This window comes from Lipotes vexillifer, unplaced genomic scaffold (assembly GCF_000442215.2).
Source record: "Lipotes vexillifer unplaced genomic scaffold, Lipotes_vexillifer_v1.1 scaffold397, whole genome shotgun sequence".
Taxonomy (NCBI): domain Eukaryota; kingdom Metazoa; phylum Chordata; class Mammalia; order Artiodactyla; family Lipotidae; genus Lipotes; species Lipotes vexillifer.
Window position 1 is genome coordinate 1,383,426 of NW_006772681.1, and position 19,750 is coordinate 1,403,175.

The window sequence follows — 19,750 nt, forward strand, 5'->3', positions numbered from 1 at the left end:
GTTTTTTTGCCCATACACATGAGTATTGTCTAAAACATGTCTTCTTTGTAGCAGCTAGGCCCTGCCACCACTGTGCTTGGCTGAGTTCACAAATCTGTTGTAACCTGTAGCTTCCCTGTCACTTCTCTGGCTCTCCTCTCCTGCTAAGCTTTGTTTCCTGGCAGTAATCAAAACCTTCTGCCACTGCCATAGCTACTGCTGCTGCTGGAACCACCATAGCCACCTTGGTTTCGGGGTTTGGCAAAGTATTGGCCTCCACCACCATAGGGGCCAGAACTTCTGCCTCCAAAGTTTCCTCCTTTCATGGGTCCAAAATTTGAAGACTGATTGTTGTAACTGCCAAAATCATTGTAGCTTCCACCACCTCCAAAATTGCTTCCACTACCACTGCCAAAGCCACCTCCGCCTCCTCCGTTGTTATAGCTGTCACTCCCGCCATAGCCACTGCCCTGGTTTCCATAACCCTGTCCACCACTTCCATAGCCTCTGCTTCCTCCAGAGTAACCAGGGCTGCCTCCTCCAGAACCACCATCATTACCAAATCCATTATAGCCATCCCCACTGCCACCATATCCTCCACCACCGCGGCTGCCACCAAAGCCACCTCGACCACTGAAGTTTCCTCCACGACCAAAGTTGTCATTCCCACCAAAACCACCTCCACGACCACCACCAAAGTTTCCAGAACCACTTCGACCTCTTTGGCTGGATGAGGCACTAGCCATCTCTTGCTTAGATAGGGCTTTCCTTACTTCACAGTTGTGGCCATTCACAGTGTGGTATTTCTGAGTGACAATCTTGTCTACAGAGTCATGGTCATCAAAGGTTACAAAAGCAAAGCCTCTTTTTGCCACTGCCTCGGTCAGTCATGATTTCAATCACTTCAATTTTCCCATACTGTTCAAAATAATCTCTTAGATGATGTTCTTCAGTGTCTTCTTTAATGCCACCAACAAAAATCTTTTTCACAGTTAAGTGGGCACCAGGTCTTTGAGAATCTTCTCTTGAGACGGCCCTCTCTGGTTCCACAACTCTTCCATCCACCTTGTGTGGCCTTGCATTCATGGCCACATCCACCTCCTCCACAGTGGCATATGTGACAAACCCGAAGCCTCTGGAGCGTTTGGTGTTTGGATCCCTCATTACCACACAATCTGCAAGCGTTCCCCACTGCTCAAAATGGCTCCTCAGACTCTCATCGGTTGTTTCAAAGCTCAAACCTCCGATGAAGAGCTTCCGCAGCTGTTCGGGCTCTTTGGGTGACTCTGACTTAGCCATGACGGCAGTGGAGGGTGGGGGGAGAAGTCAAGGATGCTTACTCGGCGGCGTCCACGAGCAGAAAGGAGTAATCTACCGAACGTATCTGCTAATCTTTATGAATAGTCTAAGCACATTCCTAAGAGGGCAACCTTTAGGTTTAGCCACTGTATCTCCAATCTCCTTCCCCCTCATACAGGGTATTCGGCTTTAGCTCCCCTCATGGAGGACAACTCTGTAGCAGAGCACAGCAGAACCCATCCCACTGGGATGCTTTGACATGGTTCCTTGACAAACGTAACAGCTCCCACCTCCCTCTCCAACAGATGGATAAGCCTCCCAAAGGCCTGATATATTTTATTTCAGCATTTTTCTCTCCCAAGGCAAAATTTTAAAAACTTCTGTTCTTTATTTCTCTACTCAACTCTCAATTCTTTTTCAGATACTAACCCTCCAAATAGAGAAGTTCCTACTCATTTCTGAAATTTGACCATTCTGAGTAATAAAGGTTAAAATTCATTTCTTTAACAAATATATAATAAGTGCCAACTATATATAAGGCACTGTGCTGGGGACTGGGGACACATGGCATAAAGACAAACACTGCTTTGCTATCAAGGGGCTTAACAATCTAGGACATAGCAGTCCAATCAAAATATAATACAAGCCATAGATACAATTTAAAATTGTTTTAGCAGCCAAATAAAAAAAGAAACAGATGAAATCAATTTCAATAATATATTTTATTTAATCCAATATATCTAAAATATTACCTTTCCAACATGTAATCAATATAAAAAATTACTAATGAGGTATTTTACTTTTTTTTTTTAAATACTAAGTCTTTGGAATTTGGTAGATGTATTTTATACTCGTGGTGTATCTCAACACAGAACCAGCCCTATTTCATGTGCCCAACAGCCATGTGCAGCGAGTGGCTACCATACTAGACATCCCAGGTTTAGGGAATTTTCATCTGAGGGGTTCCTGTTCCCTGATAATGTCAAAATGAAATTGGATTTCTGGCAACACTGAATGAAATAGGGACTCATATACAGCTGAAGTCCTATTTGTAAAAGATCCCCATTAAAATCTGTGAAGCTAACAACACCCTGCCCCAGAAATAAACTTCTAGATTATATTTACCAGTATTTACCACTGAGAGAGTGATCAGTTATACAAAACAAAGCAAGAATATGTACGTGGGGAAGAACCTAGGAACTGCCAAACTGATTTCACTACAGAAGAGACAAAGGACTCTGGATCTAGAAAGGGAGCACTCACAGCCTGTCAGAGAGGTCATCAGCTCAGGCCTGAGCTCTCCTTGCGTTTTACACAACCAATCCCAAAAGGATTAAGCCAGTCTTACCAGTCACCTTTGGAGATTAATTTGTTTTGGTATCTGAAAGGTGTTTGGAATCCCTCAAGATGAAGGAATGACAAAAGAAATTGTTCTTAATAAAGTCATTTCTCTGCTTCTGCTGCCCACAGCAGAAAAACGATTAACTCTTAACTTCTGATGTACTAGAACATCAGCCTTTTAAGGATTTTTACAATCTTCTACATTCCCTGCCTTATTCCCAATAGGTGCTGAGCGGAATAAATGCTCACTAAGCATTTGCCACCATCCAACCACACAGCTGGTACCCTTCCTAGGATACACAAAGGATTCCCACTTGCTCAAAGCTTATAGGAAGCTCCAAGAATATATATATAATATGTCTTTACTTTCCAAAAATCTTGATGCCTTGTGTGTGTTTGTGTGTGTATGATGGATGATACATATACCCATCCCCCTAGAAATAGAAATCAAGACATCTCCATGAAAGCTTTGAAAGAATTAGAAAATTAAATAAGCAATCTGCCTAGACTAGTCCCTGCATACCCAGACAATATCCAACCTAAGCTTTAGGTTTCATTTCTCTCCCCCCTCCTCTCTCTTTTTAATTAAAAAGCAGTGAGAAGCTGTAGCTATAATGAGGGGCTGTAGGAAAATGCAGTTATATTGGGCTCAAAGTAATGTACCATAGGAAGAGGCTACATCACCAGAACGAATCCTAAATTAAAACTCCACTATGAAACCAACCCCATTTCCTCTGAGCATGCAATCTATATTATCGCATTTATGGTCTGTCTCGACCTCAATTAGACTTGGGGGTGGGGGAGAAGAAAGGGGACTTCTATAATAAGCAATAATGGTATCATTATGATAAATTATGAAAACACACAGCGCAATTATTAATGTGAAGAGCACATTTGTACCAGGCTATAACAATGTAGATGTATACTGCGGGGGAACATCTAAATATAGCTCAATATTCCATGTTACCTGGCTAAGAAGTGGAGTAATTTTCATAAAATGTACTTTCATGTTAATGGAAGAAAAATATGTTCACTTTTATTAGGGAAATGGAAAAATTCAAAGGAAATCTTCTATTAACTTTATAATAAACCAGGAATTCTTCACCTAGCATCAAGAAGGTCACATATCTTCAGAAAAGGGCCTTCCAAGTGGGGGCATAAAGTGCTGTTTCCTGAATATCAAACAACGGGAAAGACTCAAATGTGAGCTGAAAGAGATAATCTAGCTTATCCCTCTTTTTACAGAAATAGGGAAACCTGAGCTCGGTGGGTTTAAGCACCTTGTCTGTGGTAGGCAATAATATAAGCCTTCTAATTCCCAATATAATTCATCTCCTTCTTCGCTATACTAACCAGTCATTCCTAACCTGTGTGCAATGGTGATATCCTGTTTGGAGAATGAATTTTGGAGTCAGATTTTCCTAAATTCAAATCCTGGTCCCTCTACTTAGCAGCCCTGGAAAGTAACTTACCCATTCCAGGCTTGAGTTTTCTCAATCTATAAACTAGGAACAACCCGCACTTCCACACAGACTTTATATATATATATGTATGTACATAAAGGCCAATGTTTCTAAAGTGCTAAACACAGTTTAGCCCACAGAAGACAATACGTGTATCTCTCCTGGACACACCTGACTTAAAATCAAAGAACCTCAAGGTTGGAGAGGGTGTTGACCGTTAATAGGTGTTAAAACAAGGATCCCATTTTTAACATCAAAATATTTGACAGACCCCACCCCAGCTGCACTGTTTTAGTATCCAGTGATTGAGAAAATACACAATGACAACAAACAAATACATTTCTATGTATTTGGTAATACTTTTCATTGAATTTGTGTTTTTAACTCCCACATTTACGAGAGAGAAGAGAAGACAAAGAGAAACAGAAAAAGAGAGACTGATTAATTTTGAGAGAGATTTTGAGAGATTGAGATTCATTCTACAGAAAATGCTTGTGTATATCTGGATTCAAAACCTCTTGCAATAATTCTGAGTCACTAGAGACAATCCAGACTTTAGGAATCCTTGATCTAACTCAATTATCTTTCTGAGGTTTGAAAACCCTTTAAAATATTTCTGCTAGGCATAGGCTGGGGTTTCCTAACACTTTCGGTGACCAGAAACTTAACCTCCTCCTAAACTGCACCCCCGCCATCTCTGGATCACTCAGAGAGTTCATTCAATTAAGGGGAAACATTTCAACTTAATAATTTTCTTCCCTAGTCCATAATCTTTCTCCTTAAAGCAATATAAAATAGGTTTAGTCTCACTCTCACATTTAAAAAAAAAACACTTTATATTATTTTAAGACAGTAATCCTATTTCATTCTTCCTCTCTCATTGCCTTTTCTTTTTCAGAATAAACACTTTCAATATGAGATGGGAAGAATGTATGCAACATAGTTAAGGGAGGTGTACACATAATTAAATTCCTTCCTACCTTTATTTGGGGATTTCATAATTTCAAAGCTTTCTGATACCTCTTCAGGTGATTAGACATATGGAATGTCACAAACCCAAGCTTGTGGACGAATTGCTTTAACCAATTCGAAGTGCTCAGAAGTCATCTGCTGTTAACCTCACCTGATTACATTTTGTCAGAATAAAAAGGAGTTTTCAAACACTCATTTTTACCAGATGGTAGTGAGTGGCCTGACCCAGAAGTTACAGATGAGCTGCAGTAATGAGTTTTCCCTTGCCTTTGCTGGCTGCACATTCACTGGTGACATTTTACAACTAGGGCTTCTGGCTCAATCAATATTTGCAGGCATGAAACCTGCCAAAGTTAACATCAGGGCTCCCTTGCAAATTTGCTTAAGGCATCAGAACTGAAAAAGCTCACAATCTCTAATGCTGCAACTATCATCAGCCAAAGTTCATAATTAGGGATCAGAGTCATCAGAGACAGAAAATTCTACCCACTCAAAGGGTTGCTGTGATGGTTAAAACATCTTACAAAGAGGTTTTGTGTAAGCTATAAAGTGCCATGTCAATGTAAGGGAATATCATTATCATGTTTTTAAGAAATATATGAGTGACTAGAACAAAAAAATCTCACAATTTGTATGGAAACACAAAAGACCCCGAATAGCCAAAGCAATCTTGAGAAAGAAAAACGGAGCTGAAGGAATCAGGCTCCTGACTTCAGACTATACTACAAAGCTACAGTAATCAAGACAGTATGGTACTGGCACAAAAACAGAAATATAGATCAATGGAACAGGATAGTAAGCCCAGAGATAAACCCACGCACATATGGTCACCTTACCTTTGATAAAGGAGGCAAGAATATACAGTGGAGAAAAGACAGCCTCTTCAATAAGTGGTGCTGGGAAAACTGGACAGCTACAGGTAAAAGAATGAAATTAGAGCACTCCCTAACACCATACACAAAAATAAACTCAAAATGGATTAAAGACTAAATGTAAGGCCAGACACTATTAAACTCTTAGAGGAAAACATAGACAGAACACTCCATGACATAAATCACAGCAAGATCCTTTTTGACCCACCTCCTAGAGGAATGGAAATAAAAACAAAAATAAACAAATGGGACCTAATGAAACTTAAAAGCTTTGCACAGCAAAGGAAACCATAAACAAGACAAAAAGACAACCCTCAAAATGGGAGAAAATATTTGCAAACGAATCAACAAAGGATTAATCTCCAAAATATATAAACAGCTCATACAGCTCAATATTAAAGAAACAAACAACCCAATCCAAAAATGGGCAGAAGTCCTAAATAGACATTTCTCCAAAGAAGATATACAGATGGGCAAGAGGCACATGGAAAGCTGCCCAACATCACTAATTATTAGAGAAATGCAAATCAAAACTACAATGAGGTATCACCTCAAACCAGTCAGAATGGGCATCACCAGAAAATCTACAAACAACAAATGCTGGAGAGGGTGTGGAGAAAATGGAACCCTCTTGCACTCTTGGTGGGAATGTAAATTGATACAGCCACTATGGAGAACAGTATGGAGGTTCCTTAAAAAACTAAAAATAAAACTACCATACGACCCAGCAATCCCACTACTGGCCATATACCCTGAGAAAGCTGTAATTCAAGAAGTGTCATGTACCACAAGGTTCGCTGCAGCTCTACTTACAATAGCCAGGACATGAAAGCAACCTAAGTGTCCATCAACAGATGAATGGATAAAGAAGATGTGGCACATATATACAATGGAATGTTACTCAGCCATAAAAAGAAACAAAATTGAGTTATTTGTAGTGAGGTGGATGGACCTAGAGTCTGTCATACAGAGTGAAGCAAGTCAAAAAGAGAAAAATAAATACCGTATGCTAACACATATATATGGAATCTAAAACAAAAAAAGAAAAAAATGGTCATGAAGAACCTAGGGGCAAGATGGGAATAAAGACGCAGACCTACTAGAGAATGGACTTGAGGATATGGGGAGGGGGAAGGGTAAGCTGGGACGAAGTGAGAGAGTGGCATGGACATATATACACTACCAAATGTAAAATAGATAGCTAGTGGGAAGCAGCCGCATAGCACAGGGAGATCAGCTCGGTGCTTTGTGACCACCTAGAGGGGTGGGATAGGGAGGGAGGGAGGGAGACGCAAGAGGGAAGAGATATGGGGATATATGTATATGTATAACTGATTCACTTTGTTATAAAGCAGAAACTAACATGCCATTATAAAGCAATTATACTCCAATAAAGATGTGAAGAAAACAGATGCTCAATAAATATGTATTGATTTTTAAAAAAAGAAATATCTGAGTGGCAATTCCAGATATTCATATATAATTATATATTATGCCTATACAAGAATCATGGCAATATGCCACCTTTTTTTCTGGAAGAAAAACCAGGTACCAAAAATTCCTCAAAATCTCCAAGCAAAGTCATTGCAAATATTAAACAGAACCCTCATGTACTTATTAATTCCCAATTTAAAAAAATTACAGGTACTAAGAGTACAGTAATTACTGGAGAATGTGGGTTTTACCAATGTCCACGGTGGGGGGGGGGCGGTGAGGGGGAATCAATGTATCAAAAATTAACATTACCAAAGATCTCACTTATTATCTGTAATCTGACTGGCTGGCAAGTAACATGAATATGATTTATAATTTAAATCACTAGTCATGAAGACACTACTTAATTTTTCCTACCAAAAAAATTCTTACTCCTTGTTAAAGCCTGAATATATATCCATCTCGTTTCCAAAGGGTGTGTAGATTTCTTTTTTGGAAGTACAAACTATTCTTTAGCATTCATGATTTATTTTGACATTTTCTCTGATTAATTCTACAGTTGCATCAGTAAGCTGAATATTGATTCTGTTTCTTTATCAAGCCTAACAGAGGCAGACACTTGTAAAATCATTGTAAGGTAAACTACCTCCATTTTAACAACATTATGAATGTTTTGTCAGCTATATCAGAACCATGATCATTCACTCATTCACTCAGGAAGTGTTTACTGAGCTAACAGAACCTGAACATCACTCTACTAGGTGTTGGAGTGAATATTAGACATCAAACCAAGAACAACAACAACAGAACTGCACTGACCTAAAAAAAGCAACACAGTATACAATGCAAAGAGCAGTGGACCAATAATCATAAAAATCTGGGTGCTAGTGAATCACTTAAAAGTCACATGACCTTAGATAAGTCATCTGACTTACCAGCACTGCATTTAAAAAATGCTCTGCCCTTGCTCTGCTACCTCACAGGATTGTCTTTAGTAAGATAAGGGAGAATAAGATTAAATAAAATAAAGATACAGCACTTTAAAGAAAAAAGAGCCTAGGATTCAATTTCTTTCAATGACAGCTAACTGCAAAGTCCTATATATACAACAGACTTTTCAGCTTTTGACAAGGAATATAATCACAACTATGATTTCAAAAGAAAAAATACTGAGTAGCCCATAAGCATGTAAAAAGGGACCCAGTCTCTTTAGAAATCAGGGAAATGCATATAAAAACCAGGAAATATCATCTGGTTGGCAAAAATAAAAAAATTAAAATCTGGCAATATCATGTGTTAGTGAGGATACAGAGAAACAAATTAAAACATGCTGATAGAAGAGTAAATGAGTACAGAGCTAATTGGTGATACCTAGTAACACTGAAGATGCATATATTCTATGACTACCCCAGCAGTTCTACTGCTAGGTATACACATTAGAGAAATTCTCAGACATATGCACAAGGACATATTTAAAGAATGTTCACAGGAGCATATTTGTAATAAGAAAAAAATTTGCAATGATCACTGGATGCATACATAAGCAGTAATCATTAAAAAAAAATGACTGGGAATAATAATCACCAAATTCAGGACAGTGATCGCTTCTAAGAAGGGTAATGAAGTTGGATTAAGGACGGCTACACAATGAAATGGGATTAGGGAAGGGTACACAGGACACTTCAACTGTATTTATAATATTTTATTTCTTAAAAAGTGATCTGAAATAAACTTGGCAAAATGGTATGGTTATGCACATACTTAGGGGGAAAAAAAAAGGCGACCACTAGAAGCTAGCAGGGAATCATGCAGAACAAGTCATGACCAACTAACTGGTTGTAGTCCCTTGATATTGTTACTGCTGATTAAGGTTAAGGGTTTACAATACCTACAGAGCACCTTTATCTCAACAAGATCTTTCACAAAGTCACTCAAGTGGGCAGACGGAGAAATGTGGGTGAATGGTAGTATAGAGAGATAGATTCATAATAGGTTAAACCAAAAGAGTATGAGCAGTATAAAGTCCCTTGTTTAAATTCAAAATAGCAAATAAAGTCCCTGCCAGAGGAAATACGACTTAAAAATAATTCATTCAGGAAACAGCTGATGGTTTTAGTTAATGTCATTTTCAACAGGATGGGCAACTTTAATTTTTTTAAAATCTAATGCATATTAAGGGTGCACTATTAGAAGCATAACATCTAATTCGACTACAGTCCCGTAGCGCTGAGTTAGCTACCACACTTGAAAAGAGGCATTACAATCTCAATATTGCATGAGCAGGATAGTACAGGGTCTGGAAACCTTGCCATAGAAAAAAACCAATAAGGGAATGAGAGAAGAGTTAGGGAGGGACCCAAGAGTCACCTTCAGTTACTCAAATGATGCCTTGGAATGGAGTAAGCACGTATAGTGCTACCATGAAGAGCAGACCACCTTCCTTTCCCCTTTTGTTCCAGCTAGAAAAACCCTACTCAGCCTTAAACTCCAGCTCAAAGGCCACCTTCTCTAGGAGTCATCCAAATGCTCCAGTAAGACCTCTGAGCTTCCTCAGCAATGTATCATATCAACACACAACACGTGCATTAATAAATCTCCATCTCCTCTACTAAATCATATGCTAGGTCCTCAAGGGTAGGTGCCCTGAGATCTGACCCTTGCTGCTAACACCTCAGCACCCCACAGTGCCCAGCTCATAGCAGGTACTTAACCCACATTGCTAAATCAATGAGAGACAAGGGAAGAGAGCAGATAAACCAATGAACTACCCAAGAATCATAATTCACTATTAGCAAATGTATACAATGTATGCACATTCTCAGAATTTCTTGGATCATTAGATTACTGCAACCAGGCAGAATTCATCTGTTCTATGTGTTCTATCTACATATTTAATCATTTTATGCCACCCTAGGCTATATAGCTTAGTAAATTTTCTAGTGGTGGCACCAAGTGATATTCAGAGGGTAAGAAGAGTAAAACTCAGATTCAGACAAAGTGTATCCATACAACCTCATAAATTACAGATGAATAAACTAAGACTCAAGGATGTGACAAGACTTGAGCCTGAAGCCATAGAGCTGGGTCTGGAATCTAACTCTCACTTTTACAGCAGCAGTATTTACAACCCCCCAGTCAGCTTTCCCTAGTCACAACTTCAGAAACTATCATCTAAAGGCATAATTTGCATCATCTCTCCCTGCTGCAATCATCATTCAACCAACACCAAAATCCCTCCTGCCACTTTTCTGCCCATGCCGTTAGCCAGGAAAGCTCTTTTCTGTAGTTGCCTCTTGCCTGTTTGGAAGCTCACTGACCAGAAGCGCTTACTGTCATCTGTCTATATGGAGATTTCGGTAAAACTCCCTCCGCCAGATCATCTGGGGAACCCACACTGAGCCCAGGGGTTACCCACCTTGAACACCAGTCCACTTTGAATCTTTAAACATTAAATAACAAATTAATTTGGCAAAGCTATTTTAAATTATTTAAACTATTTCCAAAGGCTCAGACACAAGAAATTCACTTTATTATTTAAATTTCTAACACAAAGGTTAGATATTTTGTAAGTGCATGTCACAGAGGCTGGGGGAGGTGGAGTATGCATTCAGCAACCAGCAGACCCACACAATGGCTTTGCAAGTTACATGGCACACCTGTTACATGTAATCGTGATGACAGAGACTTCTCCAGCCAGTGGACTACTGCCTCTAGCAATACACAATTCCATTAACACTAAAGTGGGGAAGGAAATCTTTAACTACTTTTTTGTAAGTTGCCTCTAAGGTCATTGCCAAGACTCAAAACTGCATTCCTCTTTCAAACAGCAGGAGTGACTGTGGCGGGGAGGCAGGGCAGCGTATACTAGCAAGAAAACAGAAAGGAAAGAAAAAAGTGGAGATATTTTGAGAAAATGGGAAGGGGGGCAATATTCAGAGCATACTGAATGGCCTGGGACTAAATGAGTGAGAACCAGATCATACGTGAGAAATGAGTCATGTTATTTATTTACAAAATCTAGGTCTTTCACAGTTGCTTATTAATTCCTTAAGGGTTCCAACATGGTTTTGATCTCTAGAGCCTAGGACATCAGCTATTACCATTATTCCTTTTAAAGCTTAAAACTTAACCACGTAAGTCTGTTACATAATAGCTGCCACATTTATTTCAAGGAAGACAGAACTCACATGAAACTTTACCCTGAGTATCTTGTTAAAAAGAGTATTTTTCAACATTATGGGTAATACTTTAAAGTCTGAAAATGTAGCACGATTTTACAACACAATTTCCAGCACAAGAGTGCTGATTTACCTCTCTCTCTCAGCTTGAATGAAGTATCTAGTGTTATGGTACCTGTACATGCCTGTTGATGAGTCCATCAAAAACAATGAAAAGAGATGGCTTCATGTCTGTTTTCTTCTAAGATGCAGTTTATTTTCCTCAATCCAAAGGTTTTACTATTTCTAGAAGCTTTACAAACCACTAGAGTTAGCAAAATACCTCTGTTCCCAATAAAGACAAGGATGGTAAATGAATTATTCTTAGAGTCAGAAATATTTCCTCCGCCCAGAAAACAGAAGGCACCCTGACCACCTGGCCATGTGGAATATGATCAAAAGGAATTCTTTGGTAGCCTGGGTAGCCTCTTGCCCAGCTACGAATTCCCTCTACAAGCTCTATCTCCACCACAACTCTCTCAGGAAGGTTATAAAATTGACTTCAAAGTGATTTCAAACTAATAAGTGCTCACTCCAAGAACATTTTAGGGTGCTCAATTTCCTAGCAATAGCATCTAATAAACCAGATAAGCCAAAACACACACCTCGCTGGGTGGGAAGAAACTCTACCAAGGGTTAAGATAATTAAGTAAGTGTCTTATACAGAAACAAATTAAATAAACAGTAGAATAAAATAATTGTTTTGAACCATCTCTTTCCTTTTTAAAGTTTTCTTTGAAGCTTGGTAGGCTTTTGGCATCAAAAAAACTTAAGAATTGACTGCCTTTAAAAAAATTACCTTAAAACAGTGTAAAGACAACTTTTTTATTTTGCATCATGCAAAGACATCATTACATGTTATAATACCTTTACTTTTTTTATAAAGGAAAGCAAAGTGAATTTGCATAAGCATGTTTCCTCTGTGGGTGAATCTCTAGTTGGTTACAACCAACTCGAGAGAGCCATCAAGGCAAACTACCCATTAGCTGTCAATTTAGAATGATTCTAGAAAGCTAGCCCCAGAGCTCCACCAGTATCTTTTCAACAACCTCTTAATCTTGTTTATAACACCTGTGTTAAAGCAGCCTGACATCAATCCTACTCACTTGTCTCAGACTGAAATTACTTAGAAACTTGAGAATTCAGGTAAACACATTAAATATCAGAGAGTCACTGGCTGAAAACCCTGTACACAAGGGAATTCGGTCGCCTCTTTTAAACAAAGCTGCATAAATAAGCCAGGATGGGCCTCAATAGGCAAAGTCAGCTATAAATCTTACAAAGAGCTTCTCAGGAGGCACTGAGGTCAGAGAATCGCAGGATTTAAAGAAACCATGAAGAATTCTTCCTACAGCTTTCTCACCAAGCGATTATCCAAGCTTTATAACAATGACCATTAACTGTGTGCTTATTATATACCTGGAGATTAACATTTCATTATCTTTTCAATCCTCACACAACTCTGCCAGGTAGGTAATACCATTCCCTCTTTCTTCAAGTGAGGAAACCAAGGCTCAGGTAGTGGCTTGCTTAGCGAACTGCCTAAGGTCAAAGAGCTAGAAAATAGTGGAGACCGGACTCAAACAGTCAATCTAAGCCCAAAGCTCTTGCTCTTACCAGGACACCATACTGCCTACGACCATGTGATTGGGAAATCACCCCACCTTAACTGGTTTCTGTGCTTACTACTAATCTGTTTCCCAAGGCTACTTAAACTTAAGTGTACTTTTAGCAGCTCTACCACTTTCTGTTTTAGAAACCCATTTATGTCCCAGGCCTGTACAAAACATAATGTACATAAGAAATGATGGTAAAGTAGTCCCATTTATAGGGGAGCATGAGCAGGGAGGAGAAAATGGATTTTAGTGGTCAGACACTTAACTTTGTTGTTACCAGTGTGTGACCTTGGTCAAATCACCACACACTGAAATCATCCTTGGAAAGAGCTCTCACAGCGAGGAAGTGCCTAACCCAGAAAAAGTACTTAATAAATGTTTAAGAAAAATAATCAAATGGAAATGCATGTGCCAGATATAACCAACATGAAATAAAAACTAACCTTGTTAGTTTTATCTTTTGCCTATAAGGTTGGGTAAAGAGAAAACAGCAATTATGGCTCACAGTAGAGTTGGTATAAATCTGGCTAATAAATGATTAATCTCGTTTTGGAGTCAGAGACAGCTCTGGTCTTTAAAACAACTCCAGTCAACTCTCGGGTTATTAAAGTACTGGAATCGGACTTTTATCAAGATCATCAACTGCTATTTAAGACAAGTTTCACCCAACCCACTGTCTCCTATGACTAGGGCCACTGTCATTCACAAACACAGCTTAATCTCCTCCCCATCAAGACGTAAGAGACAAGAAAGAGAAGACAACTGTGAAGGTGCTAAGAGTTAACATAAAAAGATACCTGGAAGAAACCCAAATTCAGCCACCTAATCACTGATTCACTGCTTCATTCATTCATCCCTCGTTCTTTCCTTTCTTCAGTCAAGAGACATTCATTGAGTATTGAGAGCAGGTACTGAGCTGGTCACTGCCCTAGAGGAACTCAAAGTCCAATGGGAAGACAGATATGTAATCAAATAATTCCAATACAAAATTGTTGGGAAAGGCAGTCTCATGCATGCAGTATTTCAAACCCCACTCAGTCACATAAAAACGGGCCTTGGGCCTGGAATACTTCTGTACAAGAGATAAGGAGCCCATACAGCCTATGCCTGGCTTATCACTTTGTATAGGAATATCTTTCCCTGTTTCAGGCTCAGCAAGTGTTCCTTTGTTCTGCTTAAGCATGTATGTCAATGGCCCTTAGTCATGCCACTAGCTTTCAGGTCTGGGTCCTTCTGCTGCTGCAAGAAAGAGGGGTGCACATAACTGTCCAGCACTGGAAGGGGGAGGGCCCTGCTAGCCACAAGGGACTGACGTACACTACTGGAGCTGATCTTGCTCTGTCTCTTCTCTATGTGAGTAAAGCATTGTTCCATCCCGTGCTTGACTGTGTTGTACTTTCCTTGGCAACTCCAATACCAAGATGCAATGGACAGTGTTTGAAGAGCTCCCCTGGGATTCGTAACTGATACATGGTGTTCTACTCCCCTGGATTTGATAACCAGGGCATGGTGTTCTACTGGACAAGAATGATATATATGGTAGACTGGAGGGAAGTACAAGGTAGGGTGATGGTAGCATTCTGCTGCATTCTACTCTCTAGTGTGTTTCTTTTTTTAAGCTACCTTCATCCACTGGAGCCCTCTATTAGGAAAAAGATTCTACCACCTACTTCTTGGGTGTCTTTGGGCAAGTCACTAAACCTCTGTGAACTAACTTTCCTCACCTACACAATGGCAATAAGAATACTGACTTCCCAGGGTTGCCTTTAGGGTGAGACAGAATAACATCAAATCAAATAGCACAATGTCTGGCTCTCAGTAGGCTTCAATACCCGGTAGTTCCCAGCCTTCTATTTTGTTCTTTGGGCTTGGTGACATAGGGAGGAGAAAACACATATTCTTTTATCTCATTAAAAGTATAACAATTCCTACAAGCTCCTCTATGAGGTGTTTTTCATTCACTGCAAATCAGGAACATACTAAACCTATAAGTAACCCCTTCTCCCACAAACACAAAGATAATCTGTCAATTGAAGGCATATCTGCCATTAATGCAGAGGCAATACTTCAAGCCCAGCTGCACACCTACCTCCTGATATTATCCTGTTAGGCTTGGTGTCATGCTCCTGAAAAAAAGCTATACTCACTGCACTCAGCAATCAAAGTGCCTCTGCCTCACACAAGATGAACCATGGCTAAAAATTGCTTTTTTAAATTAAAATAAGACTTCCTCAACCTCAGCACAACTAGAATGTGGAGCCCAATATCAGACTGTCAACCAGTCTCCATCTTGCTCTAATGGTGGTTTGAAGCACACAGAAAAGTAGAGGGAGAATTACTAATTTAAACAAAATGTTTAATCCTCTATAATTATGGGACAGGCTCCAGGAATATGGAAAGTGATTTGCAATCTTCATTATGGAATCGAATCCCCACCAACCACTAGCACAAGTCATGTCAGCCGGAAGGCAAAATGCCATCTCTTTTTCCCCCACTGGGCCTTCTGTGTCCTTATAAGTTCTGTGGGGATGGAAGAAGAAATCTTTGGAAAAAGAAAAAAATGAGGTACAAGAATCAGAATTTCTGTCTCCCCAAGTTCACTATGCTGAATGAGGTGTAAGGATCCCCCAGTGAGAGGCCAGGGAGATAATATTCAGTGACTACATTGGCAGGCTAAGCAGACTGAGGGCCTTTGAAACTCTCAAGTCTTGTAAAAACTGCCCAACTCAAGTGGTGCTTAAGTAATTCTTTTTATTTGCTGAGACGTCCTGTCATCCTCCTCTCATCAGTGGTAAGAGATGCACAGAAAATTAGGTGGTGCCCAGCAACGGCACCTCTGGTCAGAAGGAAATCTGTTCCTCTGCGGATATGCTTGTACCATTGCTAATTTGTGTTAATCTCTGCCCTTTCAGACCTCTATGTGCTAACTCGGGAAAAAAAAGTCCCTACCAACTAACTCTGACAAGTCTGATGGCAGAACTCCCACTGGAGAATCAGCAGACAGCAAAGGCAGGCAATTATTCCCCTTCATTAGAGAGAGTTCTTTTTAATTTTTTTTTAAAATTTTGAAAACAACAAGTAGCCATTCACAGGCACTGCTCACTGCAGTCACTTACACAACTGGCAGAAACTGAAATTTCCCCCAAGCCAACTGAAAAAGATGTCCTGGAAGTAACCAGAAATGACTGTGCCCCTTTAATTACCTACCCACTGTAATGTAAAACCAAACATAGAGAGGATGGCCACAGCAGATCTGGGCAAAACAGTGGTGATATTTAATCATCAGTCCAGACCATCTGCAACTGTTTTGCACAAGCACATGAAGTTTATGGATTCCAAAGCTTCCTACAAGTTACCAGGTGCTGAGGGTCAGCTGCACTGTCCTCAGGTCCACCAGAGGCTGCTTTCTTCATTCTCTCCAGGCCAGGGTGCTCAACAGAAGGCACCAAGCCCACATTTTCTGTGCCAAGCCTGGCACTAGGAGAGTGTTGCTTCTTGATTAAGCCAGAACCCAGATTAAATGTTTAGAACTGGGAAATTCTGAAAACAACCTAGGCGGGAAAGCAATTATTCTAGGGAGAGCACAGCTTCAGCTGCGGCCCTCCACAGCACAAAGGTGAATTCTATCCCCTTTGAACGACTAAGCTGGCCAGATTTGCTCCCCTACAATCTATTCTCCATTCGGCAGAGGCAGTGATCTTTTAAAACTTAACCAAACTGTGTCAGTCCACAGCTTAAAACCCCTAATGGTTTCCCAATGTACCAACAATAACATCTAAACATTTTAGGGCTTCCCATCCTCCCCACAGCAGACCTCTCCGTCCTTATCTCTGTCCCTGTCTCACTCATCATGCTCTAGGCCATACTGCCTCAAACATGACAAGCTTGGTCCCACCTTAGGACTTTTGAGGTGGTTTTCCCCTTGGCTTACATTGCTGTCCCCAGAGCTCTTCATGTGGCTGGATCCTTCTCATTATTCATTCTCAGCTCAAATGTTACCTCCTCAGAGAGGCCTTCTGGAACCTTCTGATGACCCCCAATCATTCAATTACATCAGCCCATTTTTCCCTTCATATCTCTATTTAAAATATCTTGTTTTTGTTTCTCTAGTACTATTTGTTTGCATGTTTAGGTGTTCTTATTTATTTGTATTTGTTTTTCTTGTATATTTTCTGTCTTGCCTCCCTGGGTATAAGTTCTATAAAGACAAGGGACAGCAACTGTCTTGTGTATCACTCTATTCCTGATGCCTAGTATAACATCCTGCATTTAGTCTGCATTTAATAAATTTGTTGAATAATTTTAAAATGAAAGGCTCGATATGGATTACTAATCTGAATGAAGTTTACTAGCCCTTGAAAATCTGGTTTGGCTCACAGCCTGACGGTGAGCATGTGTCATAATGCCCTAGAAACATACAAAACACCAGCAGAGAACTGATGTACTATTAATGGTTAAGTCTATTAAAGATTCCAAAAGTAATTTTAAACTTAGTTACTCTTAACTGGGGTGGGGGGGGTCAAATAAAAATGTAATTAATCCTCAATTTTATGTACTAACAGAATAAGCACATGAATAATGCCAAAGTGTTCAATAACTGATCATACCTGCCTTTGGAATATAGTCAGACACAGTCAGAGAGAAGCATCATAATACTCTGTGCTTGACTTCAAATCCTTCTCAGTTCAGTCACTGACTTTGGACACTGCTGGGTAGTTGAAGGGAAGTCTAAGGAGCCAAAGTAGACAATCTGCTTACAGGAAACTGATAATCTAAAATGAGTTAAGAGATGAAAATGCACTGTGGTAGTCTCACTAGATCTTTCACTGAACTCAGGATGAAGGTAATCTAGTTTGTTCACCAACTCACAGTGGAACTGGGGTTCCAAAGTTTAGGCCAACACACTTTCAGATCACTCACTCCTGGAACTCTGTGGAAAAGAAAATGTTCTTGAACTATTCAGCTGAAATACTAGAATCAGATGGCTGGCCTTGGAGAAGGTCAGAGTATTCCTGCTATACTTTCTCCTAATTCCATTTCCCCTACAGCTATAGAAGACTCAGACCAAAACCAATCACTTCCTTCAGGAACATTAAAGGAAAAAAGAAAAAAGAAAGGAGTAATTTGTAAATGAGATTCCTGGCACTAGAAAAGAGGAAAACTGAGATATCTTAGTAATATTAAAGCAACCTGGGGAAAAGAATTACTGTGTTGATGACATAACCCTTGATATCAGTGACTGCTAACTGTGGTAGAATAGGGTTATACTTTAATCTATTGAGAACAGTTCTATACTGTGGAATGTGTGCGTGACAAACTGTTCTCATTTCCTTTTATAGCATTCTAAACCTTAATCTCCAAGACACCAGTGACCTTGGGAATACTAAGGCAGCTTTGCAGAATTCGAGAAAAACATTTTTTCCTTTTGCTATACCATATGTGTTTTTATAATTATATCAATAATAAAAATTGACAGCTAGCATGTACTGGGCACTTAGCACTACCCACACTGTCTCATTTAATCCTGTATCTTTAAAAGAAAGATGGTAAAGTGGAGATTTTTTAAAAGATGGTGGGGCAGAGACAGACACTATTATATAATCTGCATTTTAAAGATGAAGGCCTGAGGCTTAAAGAGGTTAAATAAGTGACCCAAGGTCACATAGCTACCAAGTAGCAGAGGTGGGATTCAAACACAGGCAGCAGTCTGCCTGACCCAGAGTTATTGTTCATCCACTACACTAAACATTAAAAGACGTCTAAAATGGGCACACTCAGAAGGGCATGTATTTTGAATTATTTTCTCCAACAGTTGCTAACAAGCTATCTTGAACCATCCACATTCTCCAATGTAGTCATTTATACATGTGAACACTTCTCTATTGGGGTCTTATAAATGCAACCCCCCAATTTAAACAGTGACACCTAGTGAGAGACTGAAGAAAGGTATGGCTGTCTTCCTCAAATTCACCTCCAAAATTAGGCATCTCAATAAGACCTATTTCCAAGGAAGCTGAAATAGGTAGGACTGGAGTCTATGACCAGAGAAGGGTGTTCTGTTGGCACACAGAGGAAATAAACCCACATTCATCGTGCCAATATGAGATCCACAAAGAAAAAAATGAAGACAAACTAGAAAGCTAATTATTTGACAAAGTCCCAAGAGTCTAAACTAAGATAGTGGCAACTGAAATAGAAAAGAAGGGATAGAGAAAAGGCTCCTGAAGAAGCAACAATTCCCCTGCAAAGCCTTCCCAAGTTCCCAATGGCAGGGCTGCTCCTGCCTCTATGCCACCACATCTTTTTTTTTTTTTTTTTTTTTTTTAAATCATGTGCACATCTACATGCAAGCAAGCTTTTAGTGAGCTATTTTATTTTATTTATTTATTTATTTATTTATTTTGTGGTACGCGGGCCTCTCACTGTTGCGGCCTCTCCCGTTGCGGACACGCAGGCTCAGTGGCCGTGGCTCACGGCCCAGCCGCTCCGCGGCATGTGGGATCCTCCTGGACCGGGGCACGAACCTGTGTCCCCTGCATCGGCAGGGGGGGGCGGAA

At 39.8% G+C, this 19,750-nt stretch overlaps 2 protein-coding genes across 2 annotated transcripts in view; both read right to left on the bottom strand.

Moving 5' to 3' along the window:
• The window catches only part of CTNNBL1 (catenin beta like 1), a 172,190-nt gene that overhangs the window by 143,658 nt on the left and 8,782 nt on the right, over positions 1 to 19,750 (bottom strand). The gene's annotated exons all lie outside the window — the stretch shown is intronic.
• LOC103070682 (heterogeneous nuclear ribonucleoprotein A1-like) lies at positions 9 to 1,360 on the bottom strand. The gene is given in 2 exon segments (XM_082931417.1): positions 9 to 849; positions 851 to 1,360. Coding segments are annotated over 2 exon segments (1,110 nt in total). The 5' UTR covers positions 1,279 to 1,360; the 3' UTR covers positions 9 to 167.